General features: G+C 39.7%; 1 protein-coding gene across 5 annotated transcripts in view; it reads left to right on the top strand.

Moving 5' to 3' along the window:
- Positions 1–1,342: 1,342 nt before the first annotated feature.
- LOC146709630 (AMP deaminase 2-like) overlaps positions 1,343–18,714 on the top strand; it is a 36,641-nt gene continuing 19,269 nt past the window's right edge. Inside the window, exons 1-3 of one of the 5 annotated variants that reach the window (XM_085456678.1) lie at positions 1,343–1,488; positions 1,789–1,835; positions 5,048–5,460. In XM_085456678.1, the coding sequence (XP_085312804.1) occupies positions 5,085–5,460 (376 nt within the window). In that variant the 5' untranslated portion in view covers positions 1,343–1,488; positions 1,789–1,835; positions 5,048–5,084. Of the gene's footprint in view, positions 1,489–1,788; positions 1,836–4,748; positions 5,461–13,987; positions 14,167–18,714 lie in introns of those variants that run through there. The other 4 variants (XM_085456677.1, XM_085456680.1, XM_085456676.1 and 1 more) reach the window with 4 other exon arrangements.

Genomic DNA, 18,714 nt, shown 5'->3' with positions numbered 1-18,714 from the left:
GAGTCTTTTTCTTTGCTTTTGCAAACAGCCTTGCTTTCTAAGCTAACATATAAGCTTAAGCAAACTTTCAGTAAAAGTTTAGGAAACTATATTTTACATTTTCACCACTGCTTTACTTTTTAAACACCGGTATTCACTGTGGTAAATAACAGTAAGCAGAATAAGTTATATTCTGCTATAAGTAGATACAAATCTGCTTTTATGTCATTTTAGAAGTATTTTACTTCTACTCAACAGCATTTCAGAGAAAAATGCTGTACTTTTTACTCCACTACATTTACTTGACTTTAGTATTTGACCTCTGTAACAGGTATGACAAATATGATCTACACATAGAAAATTATTTGCAACACACACTCACCATGTGTTTTGTTAAGTATACCTGTTCAGCTGCATATTCATGCAAATATCCCAACCAGTCTCAGCCAGTCACATGGCAGCCACTCAGTGCTCTGTGGACATAGCCAAGATGACCTGCTGAAATTCAAACTGAGCATCAGAAAGGAGAAGAAAGGTGATTTAACTGACTTGGCATGGTTGCTGGTATCAGATGCGCTGATCTGAGTATTTCAAAAACTGTTGATCTACTGGAATTTTCAAAAACACAGCCATGTGTAAGGGTTATAGAGAATGCGCCGGATAAAAAGGAAAATATCCAGTGAGTTTCGAGTTCTCTGGCTAAAAGTACTTTGTTGATATCACAGGTCAAAGAATGATGAGACTGCTTTGAGCTGACAGGACAGCAAAATTAAATCAAATAGCCACTTGTTAAAACAAAGGTATGCGGATGAGCACCTTATGCACAGCATGCTGAAGCTTGAATCAGATGTGCTATAGCAGCAGAAGACCTCACTGGGTGCCATTCCTTTTGGATAAGAACAAGACAATTAGGGTAAAATTCACATAGGCTCACGAAAACTGGACAGCAGAAATGCTGTCTGGTCTGATGGGTCTTGATTTCTGCTGCCATTTTTAGATGTTAGGATCAGCATTTGGCATAAAGAACACGAAAAGCATGGATTCGTCTCCAGACGGCTACTTCCAGTACAATGCACCGTGTCGCAAAGTTCAATTCAACTTTGGGATGTGGTGGACTGGGAGACTTACTAGCAAGGTGTACCTAATAAAATGGCCAGCGAGTGCATGCCAGGCGCTAAAAAATGTGCTCCATCTAAATAAGAAGAGGAAAGTAACACATAAAACTAACACCGATAGCGTTTAATATATGGTGACCTTTGAGATATTACCAGTAAGAAAGTCATTCTAGGATTTAATTGCTAAATATTTCAGAACTTGTTTTAAATACAGCTGCTGAAGATAAGCTACTATCAAACGTTATCTAACCAGTGTGGAAACACATTTGTTCTTCTTTCACCGGGACCTTTGAACCCTCTCCCAGCGCCTCCTTTGAACACAACACTTCATCCTACTGTGGAGGAAACTGAAGTAACAGAATAACAAAGCCACCCAAACCGAATATCACCACTGGTAAGTATTTCCTAGCTAGAATTATTTAACTAATACTTATTTCTCTCATGGGTTTGCCATTTTTAAGCTAAAACGTAGGCTATTGACACTGCAGTTATCGTGCTTGAACTAACTTTGTACATTTGATAGTGGACAGTTAAGCTAGTACGAAGCAGTCGCGTTGTTAGCTATGTGAAACTCCTCGATAACGTGTTTACAGTCGGCGCTCTTGTTAGCTACTCTGCGGATGTATACGCACACATATTTAGAGCCCGTATATACTGTAACGAGCCGTCGTTGTTGCTTTATCTTTGTGTCAAGGTATTTCCTGCCACTTCCAGCGAACGAGTCGTCAACAATGTCCGTTGGTAAGTCGGCACCCGACATAGCTGTACTCAAATATACACGAAACACGCTCTAGAAAAAGGAGTTTAGCTCTCCCTTTAAGTGTCTTATCACCAGAAACTCTGTCAGAAGCTTATTACATAGGTAAAAAAACAAAAAACAAAACGAATTTAACCTTATTGCAGTGCAATACATCACAAAACCTTGCCTCAAATAAGGGAAAAACAGTAGTTGTTTGGTATTTTTATGCGTTAAATGTACTAATAGTACTAATATTTGAAAGCTTGTACCCCTGCTTGCTTTTACGTGGCCAAGGAGGAAGCTGTGAGGTCCTATTTGTGCCAACATTATGCTCACATTCATCGTGTCTTTTCGGTTATGCTTTGGTTCACCTTTAAAGTTGTGACAAAACTATTGTTACAAACTGATTGTGTCTGTGCGTTGATCAGCTGACAGGACAAAAACAAAAATGTGGCTGTGACTTTGCTTTCGTCATCCTGTTGCACTTCCTGTCATTTGACAGTGTGGCTTTGCAGCTGGTCTTGATGCGTCTTTTGATTGTGTTGTCTTTATGTGATTTATGAGTGATGGAGTCAATTTGTGTGTGCCATTGGATGAACTTGATCAGCTTTGACGTTGTAGGTGGAGTGAACAATATAGAACTAGTTCTCAACTGACACTGGTTATCAGTTCACATTCCTGTATACCATCAGTATTTTTGTTACAGTGGTGGGTGAAAGCCACCACTCATTTGTTTCTGCTTTTCTTCCAACGAGCTAGACTTTCTTGTAACATGTTAAAAGTGCTCTTAAGCAATAGTTCTCCAAAGTTTTTTCTTTGGACACTGGCTGCTTTTTTAACTTATTTTGAATACAGTCTGTGTATCTGATCATATTCATAGGAATGTTTTTTGCTTGTTGAGCCATTTGATAGGGAACTGAGAGACACTTAACTCAGGGGATGTCTACACATAACAGACAACTTTTTAAAGTTTTAAAGGTACTTTCCCCCCCTGGCAACCTGGCATGAAAACACATAATTAGTTCACAGTTTGACAGCCCTAAAAATTGTATTCACTGAAAACTTGGCATATGTTGGCATGATGTGCTGTGCATCCTTAAAAAACTAGACTAATGGAGGATAAGCAAAGAGACTTAAAGAGCTATTTACAGCAGATGGACACAATCTGAAAGTGTTCTTAAGATATGCTAAAAATAAAAAATCCAGCAAAGACCTGACTTGAAAGATGCATTTGACCCTGCATTTGATCCATATACTGTTTGCTGAAGCCTCATCAAAAAGGTGGCTGTCACTAAGCCATTGTTAAGAAAGGGAAACTGGGAGAAAAGACTAAGGTAATCCAGGGACCTGGCAATAGAAGAAGCAGTGCTATTAATAAAAACATGCCCTGGTTGTATTTTATTATAGAAAATACCAGTATAGACTATTTCAAAGTGTATATTAGCTCATTTGAAAATATGTTACTTTGTTCAGCAGGATTTTGTGTAATGTACACTGTCAAGATGCTGTTTAATAGATGTGACCACACTAGGGGTTTTTCCTGTATGGCCCTGGTAAACAAAATGTTGCACTTCATAAGCACTGGTCTGAATAAGTGGGGGAAAAATCTCCTAAGCAGCCAGATATATGCTCACTGGTCTCATTTTTAACAAAAGGGTGTGCAAACAGAAGGCTTGACCAAGCAGCAGAAGCAGGGAGAAAACCAAAGGAGTTTTTTCAGGTACTATGACTGCTTTCTGTTTCTTGCTGAGGCTTTAAGAATATGACTAATTTGTATTTTGCGAAGTAGTTAAGATATTCATCGGGTTAGTTATTTATTTTTTCCTTTTCAAAAGTGGGCCTGTGTGTTTTAGGCTTTTCTGCTGGTGCTGCCGCACCAGATGGTAAGCAGTGTCATTAAAACCTGGGTGAGCTTTCAGGAAAAAGAAACCCTGATATAACCTTTTATTTTTTCCTTACTTTGCAGACACTTCCACTTCAGTACCCAAATAAGATTATCTTTTAAAGATATTATTGTAAATTTAAGTGTTTGTTGTACAATGTACTAGTCTTTTTTTAAAAGCTTTATCAGTTTCCGTTTTGCTTTTAGAGTTTTGGTTAGATACACTTGAATATTTTACTATCACATGAGTTACTTGGATGTAACTGTTAGATATAAAGGTTTTACCATGTAAAAAGCAAAAACCTTTCACACACATGTTTTTTAAACTTTTGAAAAGAAGGAATAGAAATTTTCATCCAGCTGCATACAGTTTTCATGCCACTAGATGGGGCTCTTTGCTTGTTCTTAACAACTCTCTTTGTATGACTATTCTGGTCCATAATATAGTTTCTTCCTAGTTTTGGAGAATTGGATTTACAGAATATTGAAATTTAATTCTCAAGTTGAATAATTGCAATCACTGATTCAGCATTGTGTTTAAAAGCTAAATTAGCAGTGACGTTAACATTACTAAAGCATAAAATATGCAGTATTGAACTTATAAAATATACCAGTGTGATTATTAACTGTGTAAATTTCCAGTCTGTGAAACTTTCAACAGAAAACACTTTAGTTTGCAATTTAGTGATGTGTGTATTGAGAGCATGAACACTAGTAAAATTTAAGATTTTTTTAAATCATTGACCTTCTGTGTTGACTTTTGGATGCTTGTGTGTTTGCTAAACTTTTAAAAGAGTTTATGATGTATTGTAATTTTGCTCCTCAGCTACAGGAAGTAAGTGACAACGAGTCATTAATGCACTGTACTTGTCACAGGTTGTACCACAGCCTCTAGCTGGGCAATAGCTGTCACTATTTATAATACTCCATGTCAGGCGGGCCTCCGTGTGTGTGTGTGTGTGTGTGTGTGTGTGTGTGTGTTTAAGCTGTCCGTCTCCCCTCAGAATTTTCCAGCAAAGAAGACTGGGAGCTCATTGGTGAGCTGGTTATCGTGCTTATCCGCAGAGTACCTTCTCTGTTCTTTATTTTTTTAGTTACTTGCTGTTCATCGCGATCCTTTGTTTTTGCTTCTCTTGGATACACTGCATGTTTTAATGATATCTATCTAGCTGCTATTTTTAGAAGAGTGGAAAAACTTTTGTCCTTCGCTGACCTAGGCGCTCAGCTGGCTCAGCTGCAGCTGGTCTTCTGGCTTGCTAGCTGTCATGCTAGCTACACTCTTTGATTTCCAATGCCCTCCTCTGTGGCCGCTTTTCCCTGTGCTGCCTACAGGAAGCTCCTTCCCTGGTTGCTAAGGCAACCGAGGACGATGGCCCCCAGCAGGAGTTGGGGAAGCCTTGGGCTGTCTTTCAACTCGGCGCTGTGCAGTGTGCCTGCTGACCCGCCGCTGACTGGGAGGAGGAGCCAACTTTGCAGAGGAGCTTCGCCTGGCCCAGTATGGGTCCTACCGTCCCGCTGTCCCACTGTGAGACAGAGCTCCAGCATCAGAGCTAGTGCTCCTTTCTCCCCCTGCTGGCCACTTCAATGCTCTGACCCACTGTGCTCGACTAGTAACAAGAGCACAGGCGGCAAGATGTCATCTTCTTCCTCCACCTCCTCCTCTAATGCTGCAAATGGACAAGGGAAGCCTAAGCCTAAATCCCCGATGCACAAGAGGGGGAGCCTGCAGAGCACCACCAGCCCTGGTGAGTGTGGGTGAAAGGGTGGGTTTGGGGGGTCCCAAAGAAGAAATGGGGGAACATCTTACGTGGATGTGGAGTCAGAAAATTACACATGTGCTTGTGCAATGGTATTTAAGAATCCATGCTGCTCACAAAGAGCAATGAGAGGGAAGTGGAGAATTCTGCAACTCTAGCTAGTTTTTTTCCGCCTGTAAATTGATTTGAAGCTTCCACCCATGTTGGATACGTTCAGCATGTGTGCTCTTCTGTGTGTAATACACCTCGCTGAATCGATTAACTGCAAAGAACATTTTCACAAAACTTCAGATGAAAGTGATTATTTAACAATTGCTATTCTAGTTTTTTCAGTCGGACAGTTACTTAGTGTATGAAACATCAGAAAGTATTGACTAGCGCACATGAATGGTTCTCGAAGCCAGATAACAGTGTAAAGTCCAGCAAGGTTGTGCAAAAGAAAAAAATAATAGTGTGTACTTTGATAAGAAGGTAAAGTTCAGGTTAAGTGTATCATTTGTCATAACGAGGCACCGATGAACAGCCTTTGCTTAACTTGTGAAGTTAATGTTTTGCAGATGAGTGTGACAGTGTAATGTGCATTTATTGTCCTCTTTTGCACAGTGAATATCGCTTTTTGTATACACATTTCTGACTGTCTGTGTATTATTGTCAGATTGTAAAGGAATGTGAGGAGTTTGTGGGCCTATTTACCTGACCACCTTGCACAGTTTCTGCTACAGTTTATCAGCTTTGCACAGAGCAGTGGTATCAGTTTATCTTTCAACTGCAACTCTCTCTCTCATTACAAGTTTCTGTTAGATTGTTCTCTCTGCATCCCAGATAAAAGAAAACAACACATTTAACATTTTGTGTGTGTGAGTGATGGAATAGACAAAAATTATTGTGCTTTTATGATTATCTTTGATTTTAATGTTAACTGCTCTTTCCAGTGAGAAACAATCAAGTTAGACCTGCAATTTATATGTGAAATGAATTGGTTCCTCAGGGTGCTGCACAGCACAAAAGTCGAGCATTTGGAGGGATGCAGCAGCAGATCGTGAGGAGTAACTCACGCTGACACACTGCTTACAGTATTTGCTGAGGACGCCTGTCTTTGGTGCAGTAATAAATAACTTATAGGTCTCTCCAGCCATGCAGTCATTCAAGTCCTCTCAATTAGCCGCTTGGCTGAGCCTTGTGCTCTCCCAGTGTGATAATATGGTCCATTATGGTCCATCTGACTACATTTTTATTTTTGCCTCTAAACGACTGTTCTCAAAGTCAGGTCATGGACTGAAGCTCAATATTTGCATTGTTTCTTCTTGTAACCTCAGCAGAAATAGTTCTCTTATCACATTTTCCCCTCTCACCAAACACATCTCTCCAGCACTGATGCACCCCTGCATACTTGAAACAGTTCTCTTATGCAATGGTTTGAGTGGATTTGCTGGTGTAAACATTGATTAACCAACCAGCTTCCTGGAGGAAACTGCCTCTGCCTGTAGGCTCCGCAGCTCTCCCACTGGACTCTGGCATAAAGCAGAATATGTAATACCCAGTTATATGACGTGATATGTGGAGGTTATTAAAGTGTCTGCCAGAGCAGTGCAGGGAATTCCTCTCACCAGTTTGGATCAGCGCTCTTCTTCCTGTATGCAGCCTTCTATCTTTATTTTTGGCTCTAACTTCATACAGGCTTTTGCACATTTTACCTGCAGGCTGTCTGGTTGTCTAGCTTGATGCTTTTGTCGAGGCAGTTATTTTTGTCTCTTGTATGTATGATGGTTTGTCAGCTCAGCATTTCATAGGTGTGGGGATTGCTGTCTTGTTACCTGGATTTAACATTAGTTTTGTGCCATCTATATAATACTGGATAATGTATTTCTAGTACCCATTTATGTCAGTTCTTTTAATTATTCTAAAAGATATGTTTGTTTGTTTTTAAAATGCACTGTACCCTCGAACCCCCCCCCCAAAATACTGTATCGGTTATTAATAGGTGGCCACTGGTCTGCGGGCACCACATTAATCTGTATCTTTTATACTCTCTACACATCCTGCTGCATGCTGCAGTTGGATGGTTACCGTATTTCCTCCAAGACTCTGGCTGTCTCCTGTTCTGGTTCATTATTAAGCAGATATACTGCTTGTGTCACAGCATGTCTCTTGTGCATCTGTCTTCAATTTATGTGTATTCTTACCCCAGGTCATGTGAGCTCTGTGCTGTTACCCCTGAGGGGATTTGCTGTAGTCCTTACTGAATCATTATCATATCTACTCGTCTCCCTGTGGACTTTAACCCAGCTGACTGAAAAGCACCGTGCCTGTTCACCTCTTCTCACTCCCACGCTCTGGCCCTGCAGTAGACAGAAACACGTGACAAGCAAATACTGGGAGAAAACCAGAAGTTGTGTTTTGATCTCCTATTGAAAAGTTGTCAGTGTAACATGTTTTTCAATGTCACTCCTACAATGAATACGCTGAATAGCTTCAATTTAAAGTGAATTTGTTTAGAGAAAAACAGATTATTTTTATTCCGTTTTTGCTCTACACTTTAATATTCAATATTAAAAATGTTTCTTTGCTTTTCTTTCTAACCACTAGAGGGAGGCTTGGGAAAATACAAGGCAGCCCATCGGTTTGAAACAAGCAGCTGGTTGTTAGGGTCTCCGGTCTGTGGCTGTGCTCCCCTCAGACATGACTGAGGACCACTTTGCTCTGTGTTTGGTGGAAAATTCCAGGTCTTTCTTTTGCTATGAATAGCTCAGCTGCTTCCCATGTTAGAAAGGGAAAGCGTCTCAGTCCTGGAAAAGGGATTTTGGAGAGGTAGGAAGTGAGGCCTTGAAAACTGTCACACCAACAGGTGGGCCTGTCGCTATCTGGTAACAACAGGCCCACCTGTTGTTACCAGATAGCGACTGATATCATAATATCTGTCCAGGCAACCCACTCCACTCCACTCACACAGTTCAGCTATCTTAGTGAGAACCTTCATTGACATAATGGTTACCCTAACCCTAACCATTAAAAATGAATGCCTAACCCTTACCCTAAACCTCACCATAACCTAATTGTAACCCTGACACTAAAACCACATTTTGAGCCTCAAAAAGGCCTTCAAACTTGTGAGGACACACTCACTGGTCCTCACAAGTGACTGCTGGTTCTCACAAGTATAGTAGAATGCGAATTTCGGTCCTCACAAAGATAGCTAGACAGAAACAGACACACACTCACATAGAAACACACAGAAGATTGGTTTGTTTCCACTCTACCATTTCTCACTCGGGTGCTCTGCTGGCTGACAGGCTGTACAGATGGTTATGATGGGTTGTATTTCAGTGCTTAAGTACAGTTAAGCATGCTACTTTGGTCTGTCTCTGCTCTTGTCGTGGCTTCCAATGAAGATCCATTTTCATTTAATCCACCTCATTCGATCACACATGAAGCAGCATCAGCTGATGTTTCAGTCCTTCACTGACTTCTTATTGTGTTTTGACCTCAGTGACTCATTGAATCTCTCACCCACCCCCTCCTGTTCATTTGATGATTCTCCAGATCATATTCTAAACTTTAATTAGGAATATACTCTCACACTTGCAACTCCACACTGATGTTTCTCACATTCCAGTTCATTGGTCATCTCACACATAGAAAAGTCATTTGTTCAGTCTGACAGCTGGCCAGTTTTCCACATTTCTGATATCTTCATGTTAAACTATTCATCTTTAGTTGATGTCAGAACATATAATAGGAACTTTTTCCTTTTGTTGTTATATTCTTATCACACCGCAACTCGTTCTTGCTTTGAAAAAATAGATTCCGCTATACAGCCTGAGTCAGGTTAGTCGCAGTTGTTTTAGTTTGCAACCATTAGTTGATACAGTAATGAAATATTAGTCATTAAAGCAAACAGTGCACAATTGGCCAGAGTTTAATCTTTAATCAAACTTCTGTATTTATAACATCCTTTTGTGGAAGCTCTGCCAGCAACACAAGACACTAAATCACAGCTAGAATTGCGAGTTTTCAACAGTGCGCAATTCATTTACACCAAAGCAAAGAGAGCAGTAAATGTGCATGGAAACGGATCAAAAGCTTTCTTGCTTAGCCATGGCAGGGAAGCAGTAGTCCCTTTATTGTCTCTGGCTTTGATACTTCACACAGTTTTTGTCTCAGGGTTGGAATTGTGAGCTCTTGATGTCCGAGCAGCGCTAACTGCAGAGGGTTATATGTTGACACTATCAAATGACACAGTGTTCCTTTTAGATATTCCGATATGGTGAGAAGTGCACTGACAGTGGTGACAACAACAACTGTGGTCTGGATAATCACAGAGGGTCAAAATGAATGATGTGAATACGTGTGCCTTTTTTGGTGTGTGACTATTAGTGTTTACATGTGCTGCTGTGGGTATGCAACATGTTTTGTGCACAGTTCGGTGTCTCGGGCTCCAGAGAGAACTTATTGTTTTGAGAAGATTCCCGTTGGACGGGGGGATGGGATACAAAAACAGCAGCGCAAATGCTGGGAAGCAGTTTTATTTGCATGTTCACCCTCTTTCATTCACACGGAAATGCTTGTGCAATTGTGTCAGCTCTCTTTTTCTTCAGGGAGAAAGGGAGTGAAAAATAATGCACAGCGACTCCCCTGTGCTGTTAATTAGTCTCCAGGGAAAGAGATTTGCAGAACACAACAGATGATGTAACTGCAGAAAAACTCAAGCTGGGGCTGAAAAAGAAAACCTACCTCAGTGCTTGTGAGAAATGTGACTTAACAAAAACCACTGGACATATAGTATGTCTGAATTTAATTCACACAAGGCTGTAGGTGGTTTCAGCCAGCAAGCCTCTTAAATGATTCTGTTGTAGTAACACAATCAGTGGCAGAACACATTGCCATTTGTTGTTTACAATGGATGTCCTTCTTGTTTTTAAAGCTCAGAACAGAAAGTCAAAGGAAATATTCCACAAGCCAAAGGCCCGAAGGTCAAATAAATCAGGACTGGTCAACTTACTCTCATAACATTTATAACTTCCTCAGTCAGCTTCTTGATAGGTTCATGAAGATGAGATATCACCTATTTGTACAAGAAATTTAACCGTCAAGTCTCCAAACAGTTGGAGTGTTTCCATTCAAGCATCTAAATAAATCTCATATACTTTTGCTGTATTAAATTTGCAATATTGAACTCCATCAACCGTGTTGCTTAAGTCCTATTAGGTTATCATAGACAGGTAGACAAAATAAAATAATAAAGAAATATAAATAGTAAGACTGAGAATGTGCAAAAGACAATACAAGCAAGTAGTAATGGCAGTTGAGTTGAATAATTCTGAAGGAGAATCAGCTTGATTTAATTAAAAGTTTTTGAAGACTTCTATAAGAGGCTCCTCATCTGTGCTTCAGGTTGGATTATATAACAAACACAAATTTCAAATTCAAATTTTATTCGTCACACACACACACAACCATGCACAGTATGACATGAGGTGAAATTATTATTGCTGTGCAATTGCCCAACCATTAAATGACAGTAAGAATTGACACTAATATTTACAGATTACTACCAAAAATTTGCAGATTTTAACTTAGAAATTTACAGTAAAAATGTTCAAAATAGTTTACATAAGAAATTATTAATAAAAAGAAATTATAAATTATAAGAAGTGTGCAAAAATAAAAACCAGAGTGCGTGTGGAAATGTAACGTCTGTGGGAGAGTTCAGTCCTACACCTGGTTCAGAGCCCGAATAGCCTGGGGGAAGAAGCTCCTCTTCATTGTCTCTGTTTTGGCCTTAAGGAAACGGAAGCACTTCCCAGACCTCAACAGTGAGAAGAGTCCATTGTTGGGATGGGAGAGGTCCATCGTAATCTTCCTGGCTTTAGTCCTGCACCACTTGGTGCAGATGGACAGCAGGTCAGGAAGCTCTGATCGAATGATACGTTCGGCTGAGCGCACCACTCTTTGCAGATCTTGTTTGTCCTGCTTGGTGCCGTTCCCATACCAGGTGCAGATGTTTGCCGTCAGGACGCTCTCGATGGTGCAGGAGTAAAAGTTCTTAAGCTCCCTCAGTGGCAGATGGAAGTCACTACTGTAAGTCTTCTGAAGAATAAGAGACGCTGGCAGGCTTTAATGTAGCAGGACCATGACAGGTCCTGAGTGATGTGGACACCCAGGTATTGGAAACTGTCCACTCTCTCCACTGGCATGCCATTGATGATCAGGACTCATAATTCCTCGCCTGCTTTGTAGTAAAGTCTACGATCAGCTCCTTAGTCTTGCTGACGTTTAGGAGGAGGTTATTCTCCTGGCACCAGGTCTCCAGGTTCCTAATCTCCTCCAGGTAGGCCTTCTCGATGTTGTCGGAGATCAGGCCCACAACAACAGTGTCGTCAGCAAACTTGACAATGGAGGTGGTGTCTGATGTGGCTACACAGTCATAAGTGTACAGTGATTACAGCAGGGGGCTTAAAACACAGCCCTGAGGCACTCCAGTGCTGAGTGACATGGAGGGGGAGACTTGTTTTCCTACTGATTGGGGTCTGTCTGTGAGGAAGTTGAGGATCCACTGACACAGTGATGAACTGAGTCCTAGATCCGTCAACTTGGTGAAAAATTTAGATGGAATTATTGTGTTGAATGCTGAACTGTAGTCCACGAACAGCATCCTAACATAATTCCTTCTGCCAGTGTCCATGTGACTCAGGGATGTTTGGAGCAGGTGAGCTATGGCATCGTCTGTGGAACGATTAGTCCGGTATGCAAACTGAAGTGAGTCGATGGTGGCAGGAAGTGAAGAAGTGATGTGATCTCTCATCAGTCTTTCAAAATACTTCATCACAATTTATAACATATTAAATGATTGTTACACAGGAAGGTGTAGTGGGGAAAACAGAACATCACTCAAAACAAAGAAGATTAACTTTTACAGAATCACAATGATCACATTATCAATTATTTGTCAGTAATGAAATATAAAGCAAACATTTGTTTGTTATTTCATCTGTTTACATTTATTTGAATAAATTCAATTAATGTTCTACACTTGCCACATCCTATACAAGAGCTGCATTTGAGGCGGGCTTCCTCTTTACCTGCAAAACAAGATGGCTGCCACAGAGGTTTGACCTGAGTGACTTAAACGAAAAAAATTTTTCCTGTACATTGGTCCACAAAGGAGTATTTAGCACTCATTTTACAACATTTAAGAAGCACTATAGGGGAGATGAACTTAGTGATTCCTAACAGTGATTGATTGTTTGTGTGTCCTGCTCACATTCAAAGCCCACAGTGACTAACATAGTCACATGACAATACCATTAACACTACTACTGCTGTTATTAATAGCAAACCCGTGGGTGGGAGATAAACATATATACACATGCTACGATCATTGTAAAATGATGCTATGGGTATATTGTAATCTGAAATTCTATCCAGTGCTCAATGAAACTGTCAAATGCACCAAAATGATGTATGATGATGAATATAATGAGGGATATGTATAAAATATTTTAAATATGTCATATAGATGTTGGCACTCACGGTACCCTGGGAAATGTTTGTTTCTATTTAAGTTTCCTCAAGACTGTTCCACATGCCTAGGAGAAGATAGTGATTTCTTTCATCCAACGATTATTTTCATTAATTCCAGTTACCGGTAATGTACTTTTTGTTCAGTCTTTTGACTGGCAGTCAAACAATAGATCAGTCTTTACAAGAACCACACCCACCCCATATCCCTTTGAACATCTCACTTAGCCATAAAATTTACTCCCACAAAAAACAAACAAACACCTTGCTGTTTTTTCAGGGACATGCTGGAGACCACAAACCTGCAGTATAAAAATTAACCTTATCCTGCTGCTGACTGTGTGTTCTCATCTATAAAGTAGTTGGATACACAAAAGGATAAATTACACTTGCAGTCAAATAAATATTTTAATCACAAACACAAGACTGAACTTCCAAAACCACTCTTTAAAAGTCGTCCAGCTCTGAAGGACAAAATAAAATCAGAAATTAGAAAGAAGCAGTGAATGAGCATCAGAAAAGCAGTTTGTACAGAAATAATAAATTTCCATTTATTAGATTTTCTTAATACTGGTATTCATAACATCATTTACAGTCATGACATGACTGAAGCTGTGTGTTCATGAATGAGAGGTGGGAAGGGAAGTAAAGTAGGAGTGGCTTTTTATCCAGGGCCGCCTCCATTTTATAGCACAATGCATGAAGCATGAAGTGGTTAACGCTTGTCCTTCCCCCTTTTTTTTGCCACGTGGTATGATCCAACCCAGTATTTAAATCCGGGGGCTTGAAGGCTCTGCTGTTCATGCACAGTAAACCGGTGTAGTACAGGAAGCAGCTGAGAGAGAGGCAGAGACAAAATCGGGGAAAAGAGGAGAAGAAAGAAAAAAGAGAACTGCTTCTGCAGCACACTGAAGGTGGCGGCAGTTACAGCAGGAGCAGGAAAGGAGAGACAAAAGGAGGAGAACTGGGTGATGTCGTCTTAGAGCGGCTTGGTTTCTGGAGAGAGCGTTCTTTTCTCTGTTTGCTGTCATTCTCTCTCTTCCACTGTACCAGCGGGGGAGGGTACATCGGCCGTCCCAGGCCTAGTTACATGTCCCAGCATCCCACCACAGCTCAGACAAGGCCACTGCGACCGTAACGGAGACTGTGAGAACAGGACAAGACAGGGAGCTAGAGGTACTGTAATCTATGGCATTAAAATACAAAACAGTACCTTAGCATGTAAAGCCTGTAAACGTGAATAGTGTGTTAAAAGAAGTTTCATCAGTTCTTATTAAGCATGATACTTATCGCTCCCAAAATACCTCACAAACGAGCTCATCGTGACAGATGAGGTGCAAGTAAACAACAGTTGTTGTGTATTGGAATAAGTTGACAGCATAAGGCTGACAGTGAGGGGAAATGTGTACATGAGTGTGAGATAAGTGTGAGGAGCATAAACAACCGGTGTGTTGCTTATGGTGATCTTTGCAAAGCTTAATATGCTTCAGTTTTTTGTTTTTTTTGTTTTTAACAGGCTCTGGATGTTGCAGTGGTTGAATATTTGGGGCATCTAGTCTTTGCTGCTGTCTGCTACAGCTAACTATAGTGCAGTACCGTTACTTGCTTGATTAATCGGGCAAATTATTCAATGTGAGTTGATTAAAAACAAAACGCATACAGTTCATAGCAACCATTCTCTCAAGAGTGCACAGTGAAGTAAAGAGGTGATTTGCAGCAGCGTGTCGGTTGCTGAACAGGTGCCACTGTAGCTAGAAGAAAACAAACATCCTTTTCAGATTTGCCCCTTCATTAACACTGAAACCCTCAGGCGGTTAGTGTCAGCAGATACTCGCTTAAAAACCCACCTGAGCATGTTTACCTTCCCGATGTTTGTAAGGGCAGTGCTTTAGTGAGAACAGCTGGTATCTGTTTTCTTTATTTTTGTATGCGAAGGGGATTATTAGATATGTTTCCATCTTCTGTTAGAGGCTGTTTATGTTATACACAGCAAGGGAAAGCACTGAGAATGATCCTGTTAGTTTCTATGTGTGAACTGACACATGTTATCTCTGTAGCAAACCTTCATTATGTTTAAAAAAAGGGTCCTTCAGAAAGCTTTTTTGCAGGCAGTAGTTAGCTGGAAAATTTCATCATCTGTGTTTGTTTCCTTCTGCAGGCTGAGTACTGAAACTACATTTTGGAGATTAAGGTCCAAAGTAGAGATTTATTCTCATCTGTAGTTGCTAAGGAACATATGAAGCCTGTGTCATTACTTTCCCTCTCAGTGTAATCTCTAAAGCAAAGTAAAGCTTTCTAAACAGTGGAGCTACAGATGCAGTAATCCAGGCCTTGTCTTTGCACCGGACATTGAATTGAGCTCAACTGACATAGGAGTTGTATGCCTGATCCCATTATTTGGCGATTTAAAACTACAATTCAGACATTCCAATATTTAGACAATTTTTTTTTCTTTTAGACACATGAGATAAACCGATTTCCCAATCATTCCATATGTTTAGTTATTTATTTACTTGTTTATGCTCTGCCTGACTCTGCGTGAATCAGCTGGTTGTCGTGTTTGTGGCATTCCAAGCATGTTACCAACAGGGAAATTGCAGAGTAGAAATACACAGCATAATGACAACCTTTATTTAGTTAATTTATATACATACTTATTTTTTGGTTTAAAATTTGCAAGCTGATTGATTTTACATGGCCAGCACGCTCAGCTATTAGTAGGTTAACTGCATAGTCATATTATGTTGTAAATATGCTATCATTACATTAGTGCTCTACAAACATCTGTGTGCCAGTAGAATGCAGTACAGTGCAGCAGCTCAGATGAGATGATGCCTGATGCTGAGATCAGCTAGTCTGCTGGGACTGAGCTGATTTCAGGGCCTGACTCAACTAATTGATGCGCTTAATCTGTAAGAAACATTTAGTTTTTGTTGACATTATCAGAAAGTTGATCATTCTACTATATGCGGAGTTTTTAGTACTCAACACAGTACTTTAAATTTCATTTAAAAGTGTTTCTAATGTCTTGTCTATATAACTGTCTTAATGGGGTGACAAATATGCCCAGTAGAGAATTTAAGCATATATTGTTATACTTCTGAGAAAATTGTCATTATATTATTATTTTTGTTCAGTCAGCACATTTTTGTTAATTTTTGCATAGCCAGCATGGATCCCTGCAGAGATGCAGGTCCATATGCCTTCACTGCATTGTTCAGCAGAGGGTCATTTGGCCTCTCAACTGCCTCTTGCTGCAGAAAAATAGTTATTCTCTGTTATTTGACCATATAAGGTGTATATGTATGCAGCCAAACTCCATCAACAGAGACATGTGCACCAGTTAAACAAAAGGGCAAGAAAATACCAAGAAAAGCGTTTTGGCAAGGTTGCTGCAGTTAGTGGTAGACACACTTTTAAATTCATGTCATTATGTCAGGGTGTGTCTGTTTCAAATATAGGTAGGTCAAAAAACAGCATAGAGAGGAGAAACAAACATATTTTGCTAAGTATAATACTTGAAATTCCACTTTAGCTCAATTGTAGTCACCTTAGTTTCATTCCTAAGAGGCTTTGAGACAGTGTGGCAATCTCTAATGCTCGAGATTCTACAGTTTTTGTCTTTTAGAAAAGATTCAAACTCTAAATGAAATAAATGAGATGTGATTGAAATGATCAGTTGTCTTTTGGGTACCAGAAATGAAGTTCATTTGAGGGTTTATTTCAGCCTCCTTTGACTAAAGGTGATAACTGCCTCTTTTATGCTGCACTAAAAAAAAGCAGAGATGCAACATAAAGGGTTTGTTTTTAGTGCAGTCTCATGCAATTGGTAGCTTGATAATCAGTGAACCTGACAGAAATGCCCATAAGTTACAGAGAAGAATGGAATAAATGAAATAAAGTATATGAAATAGTAGCAAAGCTTTGTTTATCATTATAGTGACACCTAAAATGAGATTTGGAGATAGATGTGGTATTTTAGCAAATCAAGTACATTTTTAGTTCTGCCGAGTTATAAAATTCCAAAACACAAAGATTCAGATTGATGTCTGCCATCACCAGTTCTCAAGTTAAGCACCATCATTTAAGCTAGGCCAACTATTTGCAGCTTGTAGTTACTCAACCTGAAAACATGTTAAGCAGCATTTCAGCAAGAATATTCTTACCTACTGTGAAAAGAGCTGTAACATAGTGAATTTGATACAAAGCAGTCCTGATTCAGAGGCCAGTGAGCTGACTGGGACTTTCCTGCCTTTAATGTGCTGCCTTTAACAGCTGTGGTGGTCTGGGATTTTCAGAGACTTAGTGAGAGCCAATTAATTTCATTATAAACAAACAAAGCTAAGCTAAACTTTTTCATTTAGTGTCATTCACCAAAATGCAATGTGTATATGCTCAGGCTTTAATGAAGATCTTGAGTGCACTTCCCTCCTTATAAAACATTAGCCAAGCCAATGCTATCATGAAGTCTTCTTCCCTCTCTTTGTTGGCACACTGCTGCATATCTTGGTACATTAATGCAACCTGTAAATCAGAGGACGTCAATGATGTCGTTGGTAGGACTTTGTATTGCCTCTTTGTGCTTGTGCAGATGATAAACAAAACAGGAATTCTTAGGACAGTGAATTAGCTTTGATGTAAGTGAAAAATCTCATTTAACCACTCAACAAATTTTTCAGTCTAGCCTTAGAGAAATGGCAGAGCCAGACCTGATGTGTCTGTATCACCAGTAAGTTTGTCATATAAAGAAAAGTGAACAAACTGCTAGCTGTAAATTAAAAACTTACAACTGGGACCTGCATTAGCAGCTTAGCCAATCTGCATTATATTTTGCAGATACAGAAATGTATCTAAACCTGAATTGTAATGTTAGATCTGACACTAGGAATTTTGGTTATCCAGTGGGGCTGTTTAAGACGGACTATAATACGAGGCTTATGAAAAGTTAGATTCTTACAAACTTGCTTTGCTGTGAAAACACACTTTTGTTAAACTGCTACATTTTGCTCTTGCTTTGACATATGTTCATGAATAAACTGTACAGTGCTGTGTTTTGCTTCTTTGGTGTGATCTAGAGCTAGAACTTGGGAGAATGAGGTAGACTCGAAGGACTGCATTGATCCTTTTAGAGTAGGAGCCAGCTCCTCAGATACTAAACGAGCATGTGGGCGGTGTGCAGTCTCAGGTCCCAGGGACATCACAGAGGCTTAGGATGGAGTGCTTTGTCAATATTACCCAGGGTTATGAGAAAGCTCAAGATGAAGATGAAAGGGTTAAGCTATTTCACTCTGAAATAGGCAGGAACGCTCACACAGCAAACGACATGTTTGGTCTGGAAGTCAGTGCTTGTGTACCAAAGCAAATAAAAAGGATGCTTACAAAAATACTGCCAAGAAAAATGAGCACGATTAGATTTTAGGTCCCTCTTTAACATAAGTCTTAAATATTAAAAATGTGTAAAGATTATAGAAACAATGTCGTCTTCATTTTATTAATTGACGCTCTTGCTATTTCTTATTGTAATTTCACATTCTTTTTTTTTTTTTTATAACTTTTTATTTGTCAGTTTACAGTATGAGAATACAAAACTTACGGTCAGCATAGGAGACATACACAATTCCAGTAATAGCATCTTCTTACATCATGGTAATATTCAATTATTCAGTACAATTCACATTCTTTTTAAGTAAGCCATTAAATGACTTGGTGGGCCTTTGTAAATAA

Source organism: Copadichromis virginalis, linkage group LG5, assembly GCF_057382275.1.
Source record: "Copadichromis virginalis isolate Kocher_CV1m ecotype Utaka linkage group LG5, C_Virginalis_male_GT1.1, whole genome shotgun sequence".
NCBI lineage: Eukaryota > Metazoa > Chordata > Actinopteri > Cichliformes > Cichlidae > Copadichromis > Copadichromis virginalis.
This window is presented reverse-complemented; position numbering and strand designations above follow the sequence as displayed.